The sequence below is a fragment of the Aegilops tauschii genome, chromosome 2 (genome assembly GCF_002575655.3).
Source record: "Aegilops tauschii subsp. strangulata cultivar AL8/78 chromosome 2, Aet v6.0, whole genome shotgun sequence".
Lineage (NCBI taxonomy): Eukaryota > Viridiplantae > Streptophyta > Magnoliopsida > Poales > Poaceae > Aegilops > Aegilops tauschii.
This window is the reverse complement of record NC_053036.3, coordinates 358352793-358376226: the sequence shown is the minus strand read 5'-3', so window position 1 is coordinate 358376226 and position 23434 is coordinate 358352793. Positions and strand designations below refer to the sequence as shown.

The 23434-nt window shown below is 43.3% G+C and overlaps 1 protein-coding gene across 1 annotated transcript; it reads right to left on the bottom strand.

The window, feature by feature from the left end:
• Positions 1–1219: 1219 nt before the first annotated feature.
• Positions 1220–4563, bottom strand: LOC109782334 (splicing factor-like protein 1). The gene is made up of 2 exons (XM_020340940.4): positions 2185–4563; positions 1220–1529 (listed from the first exon to the last, which is right to left on the bottom strand). Exon 1 carries the CDS (start codon positions 4472–4474, stop codon positions 2225–2227), a length of 2250 nt encoding a protein of 749 aa, XP_020196529.1. The 5' UTR covers positions 4475–4563; the 3' UTR covers positions 1220–1529; positions 2185–2224.
• Between the last annotated feature and the right edge of the window lie 18871 nt (positions 4564–23434).

The window sequence follows — 23434 nt, the reverse complement described above, 5'->3', positions numbered from 1 at the left end:
ACAATGCTATCACATCCAGAACCTATCCATGAGAGTGCAACGTAAATTTATTTGTAAGCGTTCTCAAAACAGCAAAAAAAACCCAGATTATTTCAGAGCATGTACAAAGAATGACATGAAAAAATCACTGTTATCATGTCTATTCAGAGACCAGCCTCTTATAAAAGAACACAGCCTACACACACCCTATTACGCCAACAAACAAGATAAGCAGCAGAACTGTTGCAGGCCATTTCCCAAGCAAACAATCCAGGTAGCTCACTCAAAAAAAACTAGCCAATCTACTCTTGCAAACTGGAGGTGGTAAAGATTGAAGTGCTAAATATAGAAGTGCACAGCATATTTCCCATTGTTGTATCCTCTCGTGTTTTAATGTGTGTAAAAAATAATATTTACTAGTAAATCATCCTAAATTAGTTTCATAATATAGTAACCTTCATCAATATAACAAGAACAATAATCATAATCAAAGGAAGTTAAAAATCTTTCTAGCAAATATTTTCCTTCCCTCTAGAGCACATCAAAACATAACTTTTTGAAAACAGTACGTAATAGAGTGGCCTACGATGGGGGCAAAGCCGCCAGACTATGTTCTTCCACTAGCTACCGAATCTCCTACTTCCCTCTCTATATTATACATCTAAACCTTCAAATGAGCTCACAACATAAAAATCATGTCAGTATGCATCTTGAGCATATCCTCCATAATGACTTTGATCTGCTTGCCAGCATGTCCTATAGTTCAGTTGCAAAGAAATACTTATTAACATGTTAGAATGAGCGTTAGCAAACAGAAAATATATCCCTGTATCCATGAGTTTCCAGCATGGATGGTATGCTTCGATACCTTAATGCACAATAGACTACCAAAAGGGAGAAAGTTGTCACTGTTTGTTAGTAGAAAATGGAAATGGGAAACCATATCGAAAATTAGTAGATCCCACAGTGAACAAGTGACAGCAGCTCAACAATACCTGTTAATCAAGGTACTAACTCTGCCTGCCTGTGCCAAGCTATCAGGAGCAAACTGCCAAACAACTTAGGCAAAGACGTAAGGTGGGAAAGCTTGAGAGATTCATCAGAAGGCAAACATACATGTCATACATTATTATTATACCAACCACCAAGGGGGGCAGAAAATCGAGGGAACCGGTATTCAATCGAAGAAGACCACCAGTGCTTACCAAATCAAGGGGGGAGGGGGGAGAAACATCAATAATACAGGTGAGAGTATAATAATAATAAAATTAATATCACAGCCAACAGAGCATTAAAGTGACAACAAATATCAAATGTCAAGTTATGACAAGAGTAACACAAAACGGAAGTATTAGTAAAGGGTTCCTTCAAATAGTTCTGGAGACGGAGATAAAGCAAATGCATGTTGCCCAATGAGCCGGTAATGCTTAACCTCCTCGACCATCCAACGTCTGCAATGGTCATAACAGCACAGCAAGGTTAAAGATATGAGTCCCAAACTTCCAACAACAAATAAATCAGGTTCGCATTAGCTCCATGAAACCTTAAGCCTGCCAAAAGAGTTGAAACAAAATCAAACATGTTAGTCAAACCACTTAGTAAATTTGGATAGTGTCCATCAAGAATAAACGAAGACATGAAAACAACATTTCCTATCATAATGGAATATCTGGTAAAGTTCATATTGAAATATCTAAAATGACTTGTATTTAGGAATGGAGGAAGTACTCCCAAAAAGGGAACACGTGGATGGAAGTTCATTCCAACTTCACTAAAAGAAGTCATGAAACCGATCAGCCTCAGATTTTTTTTTAACGCATAGGTCTCATTCTGAAGTACAGCCTCAGAAATGATGCAAGAATTTTGATGTAAAAAAAAGACAAATAATCAATTAGCAAAACCAGGGTCTTGGGATGGAACAGATTTCTGAAGTACAGGCAACAATTGGACATAACCAATACTGTAGCACAAACATGAAATGGGAGACATGCAAGCAGCTGATACTTTCTTAAGGCATGAGCAAGCACTCACCTTTCTTGACAGCATCTGGGATCAAGTTCACATAATAATAGCGTAATATGGGCAGAAATAACAAAACATGAGTTCCCTAGTTACTTAATTCATTTATTGATATTATCCTCCTTAGAGCCTAATTGCACCACTTGCGATTAATGAGATAAAATACAAAAAGATAATGTAAGTTACCTTTCCCAGTGTTGAAAGAAGTGCCTCAGCTTCGCTCATATCACTTCATCTCCGACATAAATTTATCATACTCTGCATCAGCACCATAGGGAGGAGTGGGCTGGTCGTTGGAGGATGGCAAAGGTGGTGGCGGCGGTGCATTGTGGGTAGCCCAAGGTGCCGTTGCAACGCTCTGCGAGGAATCAACACTAGCCGGCGGTGGCGGTGGAGGAGGTGCGTTGTGAGTGGCCCAAGGTGCAGTTGCAATGCTTTGTGAAGGATCAACACTAGCTGCTGGTGGTGGTGGTGGAGGCGGCTGGACTGGTGTGACAGATGGATAATATGGGGCATAACCATAAGGTGGTGGAGGGTACATATGTGGCATGTTTTGCGCACCAGAGGTCCCATATGCTGGAGCAGGGACAGGCTGGGTAGGTGCACCAGAACTTGGTGGTGTTACACCCGGAGGGTAGTTCTGTGCACCATCATTTGACGTAGTGCCTGGTGGAGGTACTGGAGCTGGTGGTGGTGGGTATTGCATACCATATGAATGTGGAGCAGTTTGGCCAGGTGCAGGATTGTACATGCCTGGTGGTGGCGGCGGAGGGTACGAAGCATAAGGTGGTGGTTGTCCCCAAGGAACTGGAGCATAGCTACCTGGAGGAGCTGGTGGTGGTGGATGTCCTCCCATGTAGGGCTGCGAGTTGTAGCCACCAGCAGAAGGATCTGCAGAGTGGTACATCTGTGGTGCTGGCGCTGCTGGAGGACCAGGGGGGGCAGCTGGCTGTGGTGGCTTGCCTGCAACTCGGACTGCAATAGTTCTCCCTTCAAGATGGTAACCACTCATTGCAGCAATAGCTGCATTAGCCTGTGAGACATCTGAATATTTCACAAATCCATACCCTTTACTCTGCCCTGTGTTGCGATCCTTTATAACCTTTGCCATAACAATCTCCCCAAATTGTGAAAATAGGTTGATCAGCCCTGAATCATCAAACATAGGTGGCAAGTACCCAATATAAAGATTGGTCTCGTCATAATCCTTCTTGAGCCCGTTGGCTCCTGTTGTTGCTGCACCATTACCCCCAGCCCAGGGTGAGTTGCTACCACTGCCGCCGCCGCCACCACCACTACCACCTGTTATAGCCAGCATCGGACCACCAGACTTGTTCATGGACTCAGGTGCACTCCCACCAAGCTCAGCAAGGAAGTTCTGGTACTCATCGTCCATTTTCTTCCCAGATGTGCCCTTCACTGGACAATCAATTGTCGGGTGGCCACCATCGCCACAGATCTTACACTGCACCTCGCTCTTAAACGTTGTTGTCCTGTTCGGGCATGCATACTGTCGGTGACCCGGCTCCCCGCAAGTCCTACAAAACTCATCGTCCCTGATTGTTCCGTTCAGGGCTGCAAGCTCCCGCAGCTGCTGCCGTTTGTGCTCATTTAGCACTTCGTCCACAGGGGTAAGCAGCTTCTCCACCATGCCTGCAGCAGCCTCCAACGCTTCTTGGGTATCAGCCTCAACAAGCACATGAAGATCCTCATTCTCACTGGGATCTGGCTTCAAGTCCCTCTTCTGCAACAACTTCCCTTCCTTGACGCTGCCCTTCCCTCGGATTACGATCTTGGCCCCCGTCTCCTTCTCCATCCGCTTCTGTGTGTTGCCACGGGGCCCAATAATGAGCCCGATAAAGTTGTACCCAGGGTACTCCTTCATGGGGATGTAGAGCTTCTTATGGAGCTTGGGTGGGCGGTAATCAGCCGGGGGCTTGAAGGCGGGATTGCGGCGGATCAGCTGGGAGATGATCTCCTGCCGCTCGCGGTTAAGGCGCTCCCTCGCCCGGTATTCGCGGGTGTTGATGCGGATGCCCAGGTTATCGTATATTGGCTCAGGGGACGGCGAGCGCGCGCCCTCAGGACGGTCGTCGAGGGGGAGCCCCGACTGCAGCAGGCGCGAAATCTCTAGGAGGCGCGAGTTGAGGTTGTGCACCTCGGGATCCATCTCGGCGGCGAAGTCCTTCATGAAATCCGGAAGTGCGATGGTCGGGCGGGGCTCCTCCTCGGCCCAGCGCGACTTCCGCTTCCGTCCTCCCGCGCCGCCCTCGCCGCCTGAATTGGCACCGGATTCGTCGTTGGACTGCTCCCATCGGCTGCGGCGGCGGCGGCGGGAGGACGAGTCGCCGTCGCCAGCGGCGTTGGCTGAGCCGTTGTGGTGGGGCTCGGAGGAGGCGTCGCGCGAGGCATCGCGGGGCGGGTCGGACGAGGGCTCGCGAGATGGGGAGCGGGCTAGGGTTTCGGCAGAAGCCATGGCTGCGGCGTCTGGTGGGAGGAGGAAAGCTGTGGGGAATTTGCTTCTAGCGATTTCGGTTTTATGACTCGTGGGAGACTTGTCCCGTGGAGATACGAGTTCGGGGAAAGGCGGTTTATGTTCGGTTGGGTTTCTCTGGACCACGTGCTGGGCCGAAACAGGAAAAGGGAGTCGGGCTCTTTGGTGGGCAAGTCATGGGCCTTCTTTGAAGAAGGGGCCTATCGAAATCACTACGAGTACTCGTTGCAAAGATCACTCTAATTCCCCTGTTTGCGACAAGTGGCGCACATACAACGCGTCACTTGTCGCAACCTGAGAGTTTTTTTTTTCATAAATCTTTTTATTTAAAATGTTTTATCTCTCAAACCATGCGTCCAAATCTCGAACCGCTTTCATCGTTGGATTCCTCGCGTCGAGATTGTCAACACCAGATCCCATATTGATAGGTTTTGACGAACTTTTTTTTCACGAAAAAATCGGACGAGAAAACCGAACCGGGAGCACGGGTTTTTTTCCGAAAAAGGCACGCCCGTGCCTTTCACGAAATCACAACCGTGCCTCTCATGGAAACAAAACCGTGACTCTCGTGGAAGAAAAAAAAGAGAAAACATGTTTTTTTCGTTTCCGAGGAGGCACGGCCGTGACTATCGCGAAAGCACAACCGTGCCTCTCGCAGAAGCAAAACCGTGACTCTCGTGGAAGGAAAAAAAATAGTAAACACATTTTTTTCGTTTCCGAGAGGCACGGCCGTGACTCTCGCGAAAGCACAACCGTGCCTCTCACGGAAGCAAAACCGTGACTCTCGCGAAAAAAAACGTGTTTTTTTCGTTTCCGAGAGGCACGGCCGTGACTCTCGCAAAAGCACAACCGTGCCTCTCACGGAAGCAAAACCGTGACTCTCGCAAAAAAAACGTGTTTTTTTCGTTTCCAAGAGGCACGGCCGTGACTCTCGCAAAAGCACAACCGTGCCTCTCACGGAAGCAAAACCGTGACTCTCGCGAAAGGAAAAAAAACAGAAAACGCATTTTTTTCATTTCTGAGAGGCACGACCGTCACTCTCGTGAAAGTACACCCGTGCCTCTCGCGGAAGCAAAACCGTGACTCTCGCGAAAGGAAAAAAAATAGAAAACGCGTTTTTTTTCGTTTCCGAGAGGCACGGCCGTGACTCTCACGAAAGCAAAATCGTGCCTCTCGCGAAAGGGGAAAAAACGCGTTTCTTCGCGCAAAAGAAAAAATTTCCCAAAAATTTATTTTTGTCGAAAAGCCAAGGAAGACCGGTGGAAAACCAAAACATCGAAAAAAAGAAAAAAAAAGTTTAAAAAGCCGAAAAAACATGCGGAAAAAAATCCGAAGGGAGCGCCCAGAGCGCGGCACGTGGTGAATGGCTGAGGGCGCGCCAAGTGGCGCTGATCGTTGCGAGGCTCCCGAAGGAGCGCTCCGCTCATAAAGAATGAGTGAGACCGGCGCTCAATCAATCAGCCACCAGTAGAGGATAAAGGAAAAAGGGGTTCATCAATGAGAGGCGCATGAGATTCTAACTAGCTGCTCTCGGGGCCTATGGCTCCCTTGGGAAAATCCTATGTGACGCAAACTGTCGAGGGCGAGCGACGCGATCTGGGCCGGCTCGTTAGCGGTAAGCGTAGCTATGGTTTTCTCCGGTTTTGGGAAGACGGTTCCTCGAATCAGTTTTTCTTTTTTCTTGTTGTTTTTTGTGCCTGGTTTTCATTTAGGTTTTTTCTTTTTTTATATTTTCTGTTTCTTTTTTTGTTTTGTTTTCATTTTTATATTTTCTGTTTCTTTTTTGTTTTGTTTTCTTTTTATCTTTTTTGTTTCTTTCTTCCTTTTTCTTTTCTTTCCTTTTGTTGTTTCTCTTTTAAAAAATTCACAAATTTTAAAAATGTTTAGAATTCAAATTTGAAAATATGTTTGTGCTTTCAAAAAATGTTCTCAAATTTTAAAAAATATTTGTGTTTTACAAATGTTGATAGAGTTGAAATTTTTCATATTTTCAAAAACTGTTTGAGTTTTTCAAGATAATAATCGCAATTTGAGAAAAAACATTGTATTTCTAAAAATTGTTCGCACTTTCAGAAAATGTTTAGGAATTTCAAGAAATGTTTGCTGTTCAAAAATTTCGTTCGCAATTTCAAATATCGTTATCGTTTATGACATTTGCTCACAATTTCAAAAAAATATTGTTTATTTTTTGACTTATTCTTTCCTGTTTCTTTTTTTGCTTTTCTCTCCTTTTTTCTTATTCTTTCGAATTTCGTTTTCTTTTTTATTTTAGAATTATTTGAGTATATGTTTGTGTTTTTTCAAAAAATGACCGCATTTCCAAAATTTGTTCATGTTTCTAAAAAAATTCAGCTGTTTCGAAAAATGTTCACGGTTGCAAAAAATGTTCTAGTTTTCAAAAACTGTTTGCAATTTTCAAAAAATGTTCATATTTTCAATTTTATTCGAGGGAGTTTCAAAAAGAATTTGTGCATTTCCAAAAAAAATTCACGTTTTCAAAATTTTGTAAATACTTTAAAAAATGTTCCAGTTTTAAAAATATGCATATTCCAGAACCATGTTCGTATTTTTCCGAAAGTTTATGATTATTCAAAATTTGTTCAAAATTTTTGAAAAGTGTACTCATTTTGTTAAATATGCATTTTGAAAGAAAAAAATTGATTTTTTATAAACATGAACAAAAAATGTTCATGTTTTCAAAATTCGTTCGCAAATTTCAGAAAATGTTCGTGTTTCCCAAGATTGTTCGCATGTTCCAGTTTGTTCGGGAGATTTAAAAAAATGTTCAAGTTTGCAAAGTACATTCATGTTTTTTAATATTTGTTCACAAATCCAAAAAATGTTTGGAATTTCCAAAAATGTTCGTGTTAAAATTAATTCATAAACACCCAAAATGTTCATTAAAAAATGTAATTTCCTAAAAAATCGCAAATTTATAAAATTGTTCACATTTTGTTTATGAGTTTGAAAAAACTATCCTGTTTTTAAAAAATGTTAGTGTTTTAAAAAATTGTTCACATTTTCGAATTTTTGTCCAGAATTTCAACCTTGTTCTCTGTTTTCAGAAAATGTGAGTTTCCTAAAAAGAACTCACAAATTCGATAGATGGTTGAGCTTCTAAAAGTATTTCCGTTTTGAAAAAAATTCAGTTCGAAACTTAAAATCTTTCAGATTTGCCCTAGCTTTTAGTTTGTTTCTAAAAATATTTCTGTTTTGAAAAACTGTTTCAGTTCGAAACTTAAAATGTTTCATATTTGCCGCTAACTTTTAGTTCTTATAGTTTTGCGCTGATGTATAGACAAGAGCCAACGGTCGGGTCCATTGGCGGGCGACACTTGCACATGTACGTGAGAACCTGTGTTTGAATCCAGGCGGGCATTTTTTTTCGGATTTTTAGCGCTACAGTGCCGAAGCTGGAATACAGAGTAGCCTGCTCACGACACCCTCTAGTGGGCCAGCCCAGTCGCGCTCGCCCCTGTGCGTCGCGGATCTGTTTGACGCAAAACGCGGGAGGTCCTGTTCGACGCCCGCAGGCGTCGAAATAAGGTCCTTTCGCTGATAGAATATTCTTGCGGGCTGGCTTCTTTGTGGCCCGCTAACGTAGATTCCCTCAAAGGATGATTCCAACCTTCACGTGTCTGTTTCCTAAGTGTTTCAGGAATGTGAACGTTGCTGTCTCCTGAACCAAATCATGACTGTTTCCTGAACCAAAACACTCTTGTTTCTACGACTCAACGTGCAGACTTCTGTAGAGAAGAAGGAATCAACAATTTTTAGTAAATAAACTGTAGTAAAAAGTGACCGTTTGTACCATAGTTTGTTGACTATTTCAGGTGTTGTCTTGTTCTGAATTTGTTAAATATTTCTTCTGAATTTCCAACAAGATATTTTGTAGTATACTAAAGAGAAATTTGAATCTGCAAAATAAATATTGTTCTGTGTGTGTGTGTGTGTGTGTGTGTGTGTGTAAGTTGACCCTAGGCATGGTAGAATCTAGTTTTGTTGAACAATACTCAGAGACAAAAAGTATTCGGAAAAACATTGTTTTGCCACAGCTAGCCGCAAAAATGGAGTACAAGTTGTAAAAAAAACTAGTTTCACGAGTGTGCGAATATTTGTTGGCTCTGTTTGCATTTGAAATTCCAATCCACTTGTAAATATGTTCATCCATCTGTCTCTAAACCTGTAAAAAACATTTTATGTTATGTGGTAAAAAACATAATCAAGGGCAATGAAAACAGTGTGGCAAAATTAATTTTCTTGTAATATCAGCAACAGTAGGTTAATGTACCACTAAAGTTGTTGAAGGCTGGCTTCTTCGTGGCCCGCTAACGTAGATTCCCTTGAAGGGTGATTCCAACCTTCACGTGTCTGTTTCCTAAATGTTTCGGGAATGTGAACATTGCTGTCTCCTGACCCAAATTGTGGTTGTTTCGTGACTGTTTCCTGAACCAAAACGCTCTTGTTTCTACCACTCAACGTGTAGACTTTTGTAGAGAAGAAGGAATCAACAATTTTTAGTACAATAAATTGTAGTAAAAAGTGACTGTTTGTACCATTGTTTGCTGACTGTTTCAGGTGTTGTCTTGTTCTGAATTTGTTAAATATTTGTACAAAAATTGATTTCTTCTGAATTTCCAACAAGGTATTTTGTAGTATACTGAAGAGAAATTTGAATATGCAAAATAAATATGTTCAGTGTATATATATATAAGTTGACCCTGGGCATGGTAGAATCTAGTTTTGTTGAACAATATTCAGAGACAAAAAGTATCCGGAAAACATTGTCTTTCCACAACTAGCAGCAAAAATGGAGTACAAGTTGTAAAAAAAACTAGTTTCACGAGTGGGCGGATATTTGTTGGCTCTGTTTGCATTTGAAATTCCAGTCCACTTGTAAATCTGTTCATCCATCTCTCTCTAAACCTGTAAAAAATATTATTTTATGTTATGTGTAAAAAACATAATCAAGGACAATGAAAACAGTGTCGCAAAATTAAATTTCTTGTAATATCAGCAACAGTAGGTTAATGTACCGCTGAAGTTGTTGAAGTTCCGAGGCAAAAATTCCTTCTTGAGATTCACTTGAATATGCGGAATCCCTGATGAATATGAAGAAAATAAATAAATTTAGGCCCCAAAATCATAGCAGACAAGAAAAATAGTATAATAAAACTAGAACAAGATTTGTGGGTACAGGGTAAAAAAACTTGGGCTAAGAGGAACTAAATATACATCATTGAACATTTTTGTAAATATACGCTGAACGATATATAAATACACATTGAGCATTTTTGTGATATACGCTGAACAATATTTGAATACACATTGAACTTTTTGGGTATACGATGAACAATATTTAAATACGCATTGAATATTTTTGTGATGTACGCTGAACAATGTTAAAATACACATTGAACATTTTTGTGATACACGCTGAGCAATTTTTAAATACACAGTAAACATTTTGTTATATATGGTGAACAATTTTTAAATACACAATGAAAATTTAATAAAAATGCATTGGTCATTTCCTTAAATATACGGTGAACATTTTATTAAATGTGAGATGAACATTTTTGTAAATACACGGGGTGCCCTCTTGTATAATACACAAAAAGGAAAAAACAAAGAAATAAACAAATCTGAAAAAAGAGAAAGAAAAAACCTGAAACAAAAACCAGAAGAAAGCAAACCTGGAAGAGAAAATAAAGCACAAAAATAAAAAGGAAAAACTAAATAAAAAGGGAAGAAAACCCAGCCAGGAAACAAAAGGAAAAGCTGAAACATACAAAAAAACGCAGCAGTCCAGCGTACGAAACAGAAGTGAGCTACCCCACGTGAAACACAGCGAACGAAAAAGAATCGAGCGCCCGCAGGTGGAAGGTAGTGAACCCGGAGTGGGTCGGCCTAATTTGGATCACACGTGAGCGTCGTGGCGTCCTTTTGACGCCTGCACCCCTTGGGTGGTTAGAATACGGCGAGGCTCGGTGTAGCGACGGCGTCTCCCCGGACCAAGGCTGGTGTGTCTGTGTCTCTGCGCTCTGGAGCGGTGCTCATGGTGGGGGAGGCAGGAGGAAAGGGTGCAGCCACGGCAAATAGATCTGCATCGACCCCATCTTCAGCGGCGGCGGCTACGCCACCGGCGCGAAAGGATGGTGGATCTACTAGTGGGGGGACGGGCAAATCCCCTACGGAGAGCAAGACGCTGGATCCGGCGGCAAGCCTTTCGGCGAGGTTAGGAGGCATGGTGCTTATGGACAAGGAAGAGGAGGGCTTTGTCTTTGAAGATCCAAATCCACAAGTCCGTAAAGATTACCGATGGTCTGTTGTAGGTAAGGTTTGTTCTCCCCGTTGTCGGTGTCAAAACCGGCCGATCTCGGGTAGGGGGTCCCGAACTGTGCGTCTGACGATCGAAGGTAATAGGAGACAAGGGACACGGTGTTTACCCAGGTTCGGGCCTTCTTAATGGAGGTAATACCCTACTTCCTGCTTGATTGACTTTGATGAGTATAGGGGTTACAAGAGTTGATCTACCTCGAGATCGTAATGGCTAAACCCTAGATGTCTAGCTTGTATGATTATGATTGCCTCTACGGACTAAACCATCCGGTTTATATAGACACTGGAGGGGCCTAGGGTTGTACAGAGTCGGTTTACAGAGAAAGGAATCTTCACATCCGAACGCCAGGCTTGCCATCCACGCAAAGGAGAGTCCCATCCGGACACGGGGGAAGGCCTTCTATCTTGTATCTTCACAGCCCATCAGTCCGGCCCATGTCACATAGCCTGGACGCACAGGGACCCCCTAATCCAGGACTCCCTCAGTAGCCCCTGAACCAGGCTTCAATGACGATGTGTCCGGCACACAAATTGTCTTCGGCATTGCAAGGCGGGTTCCTCCTCCGAACACTCCAAAGCAGATGAACAAAAGAACTATATCCGGCTCTGTATAATAGCTACAACCCTGAACCATGAGGGTGAAATACTTAAACAAAATAAGTCATGTCTACTGACAGCTTTTTCGGCGAGACGTTATGTCCTGGCCTTATTATTATTTCGAACCGTTTTTCAGCCTCCCGCTTCGCGTTTCGAGGCACGGTCTTCATTGACACGTTTTGTCAAAGCAGAGATCGTGTCCCCTTATTGCGGGATTCTCATCAATACGGGTTTGGGTAATCTAACCGTGCCGTTTGCACGACCCCTTGGGAATAGGCGAGTTTTAAGGCTTGTGGGGAGGGCGATTGATATTCACTGCCTTTATAAGAGGATAAGGATCCATCTTTTTACCCCACGCCTTCTTCCTCCTCAGCCCATCCGCCCTCGAGCTCCAGCGCCCAAGCTCCAATCTTTTCTGTTCCCACCAAACACTCCGGCCATGTCTGGATCTGGCGCGCAGGGCAAGTGGATGGCCTCCTCCGTCACGGAGGAGAATGTCAAGGAACTCCGGGAAGCGGGGTATTTGGCCGCGGACATTGCCCACCGGCTCCCTGCCAAAAAGCAGATCATCCCCACCCCGGAGCCCAACGAGAGGGTAGTGTTCATCCCCCCACTTTCTTCGCGGATTAGGGTTTCCTCTCCACCCTTTTGTCCGCGGGCTCATGTTCTATTACGGGCTAGACTTCCACGATCTAGCCCCAAATTCCTTCCTCTACATCTCGGCATTCATCGTTGTGTGTGAGGCGTTCCTCCGCATTCCCCCCACTTTGGATTATGGCTCAAGGTCTTCAATGTGAAGCCGAAAGTGGTCGACGGTCAACATGCGGAGTGCGGCGGCGCCATGGTGAGAAAGCTCCCTAACGTCACCTGGCCCCTGGGGGCTTTTGTGGAGACCGTGAAGGGATGGCAACAGGAGTGGTTCTATAACACGGAACCTCACGACGCCAAATGGGCCGCCACTCCTGTGTTCAAATCCGGGCCTCCAATGTGGCTCACATCATGGGTTAAAAAGGGCCTGGATTGGGTGTCATCCGACGAGGTGATGACGCTGCAGAAGCGCGTCAAGGGTATGATAGAGAAGAACACCAGTCTCGCCGATGTGATCCAGGTGATGCTTTTTCGCCGGATTCTCCCCTGCCAGCGTCACACTCTCCATATGTGGGAGTTCAATCCGGCCGACCCTCGGACCCTGTAGTGATTCTTCGGCATGACACACGAAGAGATCCGGAAGCTGCTTTTCAAGGCCCAGAAGTCATGGCCAGGAACGACCGAAGACCTCGGCCTCGACTGCGATCACCTAGCCACTCCAGTAAGTTTTCAGATTTACAAACATGACCTCCACTTGCAGTTTCGAGGAGTATGTTAAGCCTTCCCCTTCTCCTTCAGGGTTGGACGAAGAAGGCGAAGCGGATCAAATGTCCGGCTCCGCTGCCCGAAGACCCAGCCGTTGGGGAATGTAGTATTTCAAAAACAAATCTTACAATCACGCAAGATCTATCTAGGAGAAGCATAGCAACAGCAGGGAGAGTGTGTCCACGTACCCTCGTAGACCGAAAGCGGAAGCGTTTATCAACGCGGTTGATGTAGTCATACGTCTTCACGATCCGACCAATCCTAGCACCGAACGTACGGCACCTCGTACTCTTGATCCAGTTGAGGCCGAGGGAGAGTTTCGTCAGCACGACGGCGTGGTGACGATGATGATGAAGTTCACCGGCGCAGGGCTTCGCCTAAGCACTACGACAATATGACAGAGGTGTGTAACTGTGGAGGGGGCACCGCACATGGGTAAAAGATCAACTTGTGTGTTGTGACTTTGGGGTACCCCCTACCCCCGTATATAAAGGAGGGGAGGAGGAGGCCGGCCAACAAGGGGCGCACCAGGGAGAGGGGAGTCCTACTAGGACTCCAGTCCTAGTAGGATTCGGCCCCACCCTTTTTTCTTTCTACCGGAGGGGGAAAAGGGGAAGGAGAGGGAGTAGGAGAAGGAAAGGGGGGGCGTCCCCTTCCCAAGTCCAATTCGGCTCCCTCCCTTGTGGGGGACGCACCGGCCCCTTGTGGGTTGGCCCTCCTATGGCCCATAAGGCCCATATCTTTCCCCGGGGGGGTTCCGGTAACCCCCGGTACTCTGAAACTCATCCGAAACGACCCGAACCATTCCGGTGTCCGAATGTAACCTTCCAATATATGAATCTTTACCTCTTGACCATTTCGAGACTCCTCGTCATGTCCATGATCTCATCCGGGGCTCCGAACAAACTTCGGTCATCAAATCACATAACTCATAATACAAATCGTCATCGAACGTTAAGCGTGCGGACCCTAGGGGTTTGAGAACTATGTAGACATGACCGAGACACATCTTCGGTCAATAAGCAATAGCGGAACCTGGATGCTCATATTGGCTCCTACATATTCTACGAAGATCGGTCAAACCGCGTAACAACATACGTTGTTCCCTTTGTCATCGGTATGTTACTTGCCCGAGATTCGATCGTCAGTATCATCATACCTAGTTCAATCTCGTTACCGGCAAGTCTCTTTACTCGTTCAGTAATGCATCATCACGCAACTAACTCATTAGTCACATTGCTTGCAAGTCTTATAGTGATGAGCATTACCGAGAGGGCCCAGAGATACCTCTCCAATACACCGAGTGACAAATCCTAATCTCTATCTATGCCAACTCAACAAACACCATCGAAGACACCTGTAGAGCATCTTTATAATCACCCAGTTACATTGTGACATTTGATAGCACACAAGGTGTTCCTTCGGTATTCGGGAGTTGCATAATCTCATAGTTAGAGGAACATGTATATGTCATGATGAAAGCAATAGCAATAAAACTAAACGATCATTATGCTAAGCTAACGGATGGGTCTTGTCCATCACATCATTCTCCTAATGATGTGATCCTATTCATCAAATGACAACACATGTCTATGGTCAGGAAACTTAACCATCTTTGATTAACGAGCTAGTCAAGTAGAGGCATACTAGGGACATTCTGTTTTGTCTATGTATTCACACATGTACTAAGTTTCCGGTTAATAAAATTCTAGCATGAATAATAAACATTTATCAGGATATAAGGAAATATAAATAACAACTTTATTATTGCCTCTAGGGCATATTTCCTTCAGTCTCCCACTTGCACTAGAGTCAATAATCTAGTTCACATCGTCATGTGATTTAACACCAATAGTTCATATCTTTATGTGATTAGTTCACATCTCCATGTGACTAATACCCAAAGGGTTTACTAGAGTCAATAATCTAGTTCACATTGCTATGTGTGATTAACACCCAAAGAGTGATCATGTTTTGCTTGTGAAAGAAGTTTAGTCAATGGGTCTGCTACATTCAGATCCGTATGTATTTTGCAAATTTCCATGTCTACAATGCCCTGCACGGAGCTACTTTAGCTAATTGCTTCCACTTTCAATATGTATCCAGATTGAGATTTAGAGTCATCCGGATCAGTGTCAAAGCTTGCATCGACGTAACCCTTTACGACGAACTTTTTGTCACCTCCATAACCGAGAAATATCTCCTTAGTCTTCTAAGGATAATTTTGACCGTTGTCAAGTGATCCACTCCTGGATCAATATCGTACCCCCTTGCCAAACTCATGGCAAGGTACACAATAGGTTTGGTACACAGCATAGCATACTTTATAGAACCTATGGCTGAGGCATAGGGAATGACTTTCATTCTCTTTCTATTTTCTGCCGTGGTCGTGTTTTGAGTCTTACTCAACTTTACACCTTGCAATACAGGCAAGAACTCCTTCTTTGACCGTTCCATTATGAACTACTTCAAAAATCTTGTCAAGGTATGTACTCATTGAATTTTTTTATCAAGCATCTTGATCTATCTCTATAGATCTTGATGCCCAACATGTAAGCAGCTTCACCGAGGTCTTTCTTTGAAAAACTCCTTTCAAACACTCCTTTATGCTTTCTAGAAAATTCTACATCATTTCTGATCAACAATATGTCATTTACATATACTTATCAGAAAGGCTGTAGTGCTCCCACTCACTTTCTTGTAAATACAGGCTTCACCGCAAGTCTGTATAAAACTATATGCTTTGATCAACTTATCAAAGCGTATATTCCAACTCCGAGATGCTTGCACCAGTCCATAGATGGATCACTGGAGCTTGCACATTTTGTTAGCACCTTTACGATTGACAAAACCTTTTGGTTGTATCATATACAAATCTCCTTTAATAAATCTATTAAGGAAAGCATTTTTGACATCCATTTGTCAGATTTCATAAAATGTGGCAATTGCTAACATGATTCGGACAGACATTAAGCATCGATACGAGTGAGAAAATCTCATCGTAGTCAACACCTTGAACTTGTCAAAAACCCTTTTCAACAAGTCGAGCTTTGTAGATATTAACACTACTATCAGCGTCTGTCTTCCTCTTGAAGATCCATTTATTCTCAATGGCTTGACGATCATCGGGCAAGTCCACCAAAGTCCACACTTTGTTCTCATACATGGATTCTATCTCAGATTTCATGGGCTCAAGCCATCTATCGGAATCTGGGCTCATCATCGCTTCCTCATAGTTCGTAGGTTCATCATGGTCTAGTAACATGACTTCCAGAACAGGATTACCGTACCACTATGGTGTCGATCGTACTCTGGTTGACCTACGAGGTTCGGTAGTAACTTGATCTGAAGTTTCATGATCATCATCATTAACTTCCTCACTGATTGGTGTAGGCATCACTTGAACTGATTTCTGTGATGAACCATTTTTCAATTCGAGAGGAGGTACAACTACCTCATCATGTTCTACTTTCCTCCCACTCACTTCTTTCGAGAGAAACTCCTTCTCTAGAAAGGATCCATTCTTAGCAACGAATATCTTGCCTTCGGATCTGTGATAGAAGGTGTATCCAACAGTTTCCTTTGGATATCCTATGAAGACACATTTCTCCGATTTGGGTTCGAGCTTATCAGGTTGAAGCTTTAGCATCGCAGCCCCAAACTTTAAGAAACGACAACTCAGGTTTCTTACCAAACCATGGTTCATATGGTGTCGTCTCAACGGATTTAGATGGTGCCCTATTTAACGTGAATGCAGTTGTCTCTAATGCATAACCCCAAAACGATAGTGGTAAATCGGTAAGAGACATCGTAGATCGCACCATACTAATAAAGCACGGTTACGACATTCAGACACACCATTACACTGTGGTGTTCCAGGTGGCGTGAGTTGTGAAACTATTCCACATTGTTTTAAATGAAGGCCAAACTCGTAACTCAAATATTTGCCTCCGCGCTCAGATCGTAGAAACTTTATATTCTTGTTACGATGATTTTCCACTTCACTCTGAAATTCTTTGAACTTTTCAAATGTTTTAGACTTGTGTTTCATTTAGTAAATATACCCATATCTGCTCAAATCATCTGTGAAGGTCAGAAAATAACGATACCCGCCGCGAGCCTCAACACTTATCGGACGGCATACATCAGTATGTATTATCTCCAACAAGTCAGCTGCTCGCTCCATTGTTCCATAGAACGGAGTCTTAGTCATCTTGCCCATGAGGCATGGTTCACAAGCATCAAGTGATTCCAAAATCCCATCAGCATGGAGTTTCTTCATGCGCTTTAGATCAATATGACCCAAACGGCAGTGCCACAAATAAGTTGCACTATCATTATTAACTTTGTATCTTTTGGCATCAATATTATGAATATGTGTATCATTACGATCAAGATTTGATAAACCATTTATATTAAGTGTATGACCATAGAAGGTTTTATTCATGTAAACAGAACAACAATGATTCTTTGACTTAAATGAATAACCGTATCGCAATAAACATGATCCAATCATATTCATGCTCAACGCAAACACCAAATAACATTTATTTTGGTCCAACACTAATCTCGAAGGTAGAGGGAGTGTGTGATGGTGATCTTATCAACCTTGGAATCATTTCCAACACACATCGTCACTTTGCCCATAACTTAGTCTTTGTTCATTTTGCAACTCATGTTTCAAGTTACTAATCATAGCAACTGAACCGGTATCAAATACCTGGGGTTACTATGAACACTAGTAAAGTACACATCAATAACATGTATATCAAATATACCTTTCACTTTGCCATCCTTCTTATCCGCCAAGTATTTGGGTTAGTTCCGCTTCCAGTGACCATTCCCTTTGCAGTAGAAGCACTCAGTTTCAGGCTTAGGTTTAGCTTTGGGTTTCTTCACGGGAGTGGCAACTTGCTTGTCATTCTTTCTTGAAGTTCCCTTTCTTTTCCTTTGCCCTTTTACTTGAAACTAGTGGTCATGTCAAGCATCAACACTTGATGCTTTTCTTGATTTCTACCTTCGCCGATTTCAGCATCGCGAAGAGCTCGGGGAATCATTTTCGTCATCCCTTGCATATTATAGTTCATCACGAAGTTCTAGTAACTTGGTGATAGTGACTAGAGAACTCTGTCAATCACTATCTTATCTGGAAGATTAACTCCCACTTGATTAAAGTGATTGTAGTACTCAGACATTCTGAGCACATGCTCACTGGTTGAGCTATTCTCCTCCATCTTGTAGGCAAAAATACTTGTCAGAGGTCTCATACCTCTCGACTCGGGCATGAGTCTGAAATACCAATTTCAACTCTTGGAACATCTCATATACTCCATGGCGTTTCAAAACATTTTTGAAGTCCCGGTTCTAAGACGTAAAGCATGGTGCACTAAACTATCAAGTAGTCATCATACCGAGCTTGTCAAACGTTCATAACATCTGCATTTGCTCCTGCAATAGTTCTGTCACCTAGCGGTGCATCAGGGACATAATTCTTCTGTGCAGCAATGAGGATAATCCTCAGATCATGGACCTAGTCCGCATCATTTCTACTATCAACTTTCAACTTAGTTTTCTCTAGGAACATATCATAAATAAAACGGGGAAGCTACACATGAGCAATTGATCTACAACATAGATATGCAAATACTACCAGGACTAAGTTAATGATAAATTTAAGTTCAATTAATCAAATTACTTAAGAACTCCCACTTAGGTAGACATCCCTCTAGTCATCTAAATGATCACGTGATCCATATCAACTAAACCATGTCCTATCATCACGTGAGATGGAGTAGCTTTCAATGGTGAACATCACTATGTTGATCATATCTACTATATGATTCACATTCGACCTTTCGGTCTCAGTGTTCCGAGGCCATATCTGCATATGCTAGGCTCATCAAGTTTAACCTGAGTATTCTGCATGTGCAAAACTGGCTTGCACCCGTTGTATGTGAACGTAGAGCTTATCACACCCGATCGTCACATGGTGTTTCAGCACGAAGAACTGTCGCAATGGTGCATACTCAGGGAGAACACTTATACCTTAAAATTTTAGTAAGGGATCATCTCATAATGCTACCGTCGTACTAAGCAAAATAAGATGCATAAAAAATAAACATCACATGCAATCAAAATATGTGACATGATTTGGCCATCATCATCTTGTGCCTTTGATCTCCATCTCCAAAGTACCGTCATGATCTCTCTATCGTCACCGGCATGACACCATGATCTCCATCATCTTGATCTTTATCAACGTGTCATCACATGGTCATCTCACCAACTATTGCTATCGCATAGCGATAAAGTAAAGCAATTATATGGCGCTTGCATATTATGCAATAAAGAGACAACCATAAGGCTCCTGCCAGTTGCCGATAACTTTAACAAAACATGATCATCTCATACAACAATTTATATCTCATCACGTCTTGACCATATCACATCACAACATGCCCTGCAAAAACAAGTTAGACGTCCTCTACTTTGTTGTTGCAAGTCTTATGTGGCTGCCACGGGCTTCTAGCAAGAACCGTTCTTACCTACGCATCAAAACCACAACGATTTTTCGTCAAGTGTGCTGTTTTAACCTTCAACAAGGACCGGGCGTAGTCAAACTCGATTCAACTAAAGTTGGAGAAACAGACACCCGCCATCCACCTGTGTGCAAAGCACGTCGGTAGAACCAGTCTCATGAACGTGGTCATGTAATGTCGGTCCGGGCCGCTTCATCCAACAATACCACCGAATCAAAGTAAGACGTTGCTGGTAAGCAGTATGACTATTATCGCCCACAACTCGTTGTGTTCTACTCGTGCATATAACATCTACGCATATACCTGGCTCGGATGCCACTGTTGGGGAACGTAGTATTTCAAAAAAAATTCTACGGTCACGCAAGATCTATCTAGGAGAAGCATAGCAACGAGCGGGGAGAGTGTGTCCACGTACCCTCATAGACCGAAAGTGGAAGCGTTTATCAACGCGGTTGATGTAGTCGTATGTCGTGGTTTTGTCACGGCAGATGTCCTTAGTGTCAGGACTTAGTCACGAGGCCAACGCATCTATGTAGTAGCTTGAGAGGGGTTGAGTGAGACGAGAGACGCAGGGCGGATCAACACACAAGACAAGGGTTTAGACAGCTTCGGGCCCCGGGAAACATCATCCGGTAACAACCCTACATGCTGTTTGTGGCTAGGTCTCATTATCATCACGAGGGAGTCGTCGTAAACCGGCTCTTGTGTCTAGCCCTAGAGATTGTTTCTTTTTGCTTGTCCCTCTTTGGGGAGCCCTGCCCCTCCTTATATATGTTGAAGGGGCGGGCTATATGTGGAGTCCTATTAGGATTAGGACTAGTCTATCTCTAATACAAACCGGATACAAGTCCAGGTCTTAACTCCTTGTAAAACAAATATTCCTCACGCCTTTCCTCTTAAACCGGCCCACCATAGTATGAACCGGCCATCATGAACCGCCCGTTGGGCCACCGGGTCTTGTCGCTCCTCTGACCCGCCTGCCGGATTACCAATGAATCGTAAACCGCCAGGTCCAAACGGGTCGCCAGTGAATCGTTAAGTCTCAGCCGGGTCTCAAGTAAACCGCCAAGTCCGGCCGGGTTATACTTCCGGCCGGTTTACGCCGCGGGGTATATCCTCGACATTAGCCCCCAGTTTAATTTGGATTTATCCATGTTAAACTGATCCTGTAAAACAAACACAAGAACAAATTTGACAGATTATGCTCCGGGTTAAGAATTCTTGTAAACCGGCATCTGATGATCCTTAAGTCCTTGTCATTTCCTCCTTCTAGAAAATCCGGGTTAACAAGCCAGCTTCATACTCAATTTGCTGACATTGGTTTCTCACAGAGAAATATTGTGAAGAATAATCCACTTGAGTCGGCTTCCAAAGCGTCGGTTTAAGAAATATTGGTTTTGAATACTCATCTGATATTCAACCGGTTTGAAGATGTAGAAACTTGCCGGTTTATCATTGCCAACACTGCCGGGTTATAAAAACTGATAATTCCGGGTTATGATTGTTGCCAACGCCGGTTCATGATTGTTGCAGACACCGGGTCATAATGATTGGTGATGCCGGGTCAATCTGGTTTGCTCAAAACTGAAAATCGGAAGATATTTCTCCCTTATATCCATATTACTTGTAGCCCCCCAAGTCTTGAACAGAACAAAGTGATGATTTGAGACTTGTTTCCATATAATTACTGCCACTTTGAAGGAATCCATGTTGTTCATCTCTAGTAAAAACTGAATACTCCATATATGTTGTAGCCCCCAAGTACCGGGTTGTCATGCTTGCAGCAACCTGGGACTTGTAATTGCTTATAAAAACTTCAATCAGTGTAGCCCCCAAGGGCCGGGTCATTATGCAATAATGAGCAGGGACTTTGTAAATATAATCATGTAGACTTGAGCAGTGATGTGTAGCCCCCAAGGGCCGACTCATTAAGGTAATACTGAACTGGGACTTGATATATACTTCAATGAAAATAACATCTTATAATGTAGCCTCCATCGTAGGGCTTGAATTTTGACAGGAGCAATTGGTAGCCCCCAAGGGCCGGCTCATTATGATGTGATGAGTCGAGTCTTCAATAAGGCCAATAAAAATGACTTTGCATTAGCCCCCAAGTGTCATGGTGCATGCTTGCAGCGGCATGAGATTTGCATATTTGATATAATCTCAATTTGAATAATGTAGCCCCCAAGTGCCGGGTTGTAAGCCTGCAGCGACTCTCGACTACTCCTTCCATTGTGGAATAAATCATATCCATCGATAAAATAATATCCATTGCGCTAAAGCGACTTTGAAAACCTTAATCATAATACTGTTTATTGATAACCATAATAAAAATCCAGCCATGTTGGCTGTTAAAGATTTGAACTTATACCCAATGATTTATGAGCGCATGATTCCAATGGCGCAATCCAAATATATACCGGCGACTTATAGTCCAAAGCCAGGCCGGGTTAACAAACATCGGATAATTTCTCATCATACACTGACGACTTATCGTCTTAAAGCCAGGCCGAGTTAATAAACACCGGTGATTTATAATTATGCTTTATTCAACCTGTTTCTGCATACAACAAGTTTAAAGTGTCCTGGCGGTTTACCGCCGGACGGGTCATAATGCCCAACATATAACCTGGGTTGATAACCAAGGCTGCACTTAAGAATAATCAAATATGAAATATATCATACCTGTGACATTAAATCACATCATTGGTTTGCCAACTTTATTGTAGTAAAGGTGATAACCCCAATCTTGAGTACTGATAACTTCTTCCATATTGTGCCGGTTTATGATAAAACCGTGTCGGGTTGTGATAAACACCGGATTAACCATATATAATACTGGCAACTTATAGTCGAAACCAGACCGGGTTAATAAACACCGGATTATAATTGATCATGTACTGACAACTTGTAGTTGAAAGCCGAACCGGGTTAATGAACGCCGGTTTATCAAAAACATCATAAATCTCATCAAAGGAGAAAAAACTTAGCAAATAAAAGCAGATGAAAACCTGTAGTCGAGGCTTTTCACGGGCTGCCAGGCCCCAAATTCGACAGCAAAGAATCCCCAAGCAATATTGTGAGCTGTGCTCAATGGGTGCCTATGTTTGAGCTGTTGTTTTACAACACTCTCTTTGGCCCCGGATTGATGTGGCTTTGAGCCGATCAAGAGGTGTGACTGTGGTTCGGATACGACCCAGCCCCCAAGTGATGCTGTGGCATTGCGCCGATCAAGAGGTGTAGCTATGGTTCGGGTACGACCAAGTCCCCAAGTGATGCTGTGGCATTGCGCCGATCAAGAGGTGTAGCTATGGTTCGGATACGACCAAGCCCCCCAAGTGATGCTGTGGCATTGCGCCGATCAAGAGGTGTAGCTATGGTTCGGATACGACCAAGCCCCCAAGTGATGCTGTGGCATTGCGCCGATCAAGAGGTGTAGCTATGGTTCGGATACGACCAAGCCCCCAAGTGATGCTGTGGCATTGCACCGATCAAGAGGTGTAGCTATGGTTCGGATACGACCAAGCCCCCAAGTGATGTTGTGGCATTGCACCGATCAAGAGGTGTAGCTATGGTTCGGATACGACTAAGCCCCCAAGTGATCAATAATATGATAAGCCAATAAGGCATGATACCCATGTTTGAACCGCGCCACATGGCAGCAGGTCCTCTTTGGCACCCTTTAACTTTTTGCAAGAGATAAATTCTTCTTGAACCGGGATTTTGAACTGGATATTGAGAGCTTCAAAGCTTTGTGGGAGACATCTTTCCCTTGAACCGGATTTTAAACCGGAATCTTCATTTTCAGCCGGAAATTTTCGACGGCCTTTAAACTCGAACTTGCGAGAAATTAATTCCTTTTTGAACCGGACATTGTTAAACCGGATTTGAGCGCTTCAGAGCTTTGTGGGAGAATAGATTTCCCTTGAACCGGATTGTAAACCGGATATTGAGAGCTTCAGTGAGACTGACTTCCATTGAGCCAGATTTTAAACCGGAATCCTTTCTGATGACCCGGAACTTCTTCATTGAGCCGGGATTTTGTAACTGTCATATACTTTCTAAACCGGAAATTTTCTGACGGCCTTTAAATTTTCATCAATATAAC

Bases quoted from the DNA above. Each gene is read 5' to 3' on its own strand.
- LOC109782334 (XM_020340940.4), bottom strand. From the start codon at position 4,474: ATGGCTTCTGCCGAAACCCTAGCCCGCTCCCCATCTCGCGAGCCCTCG.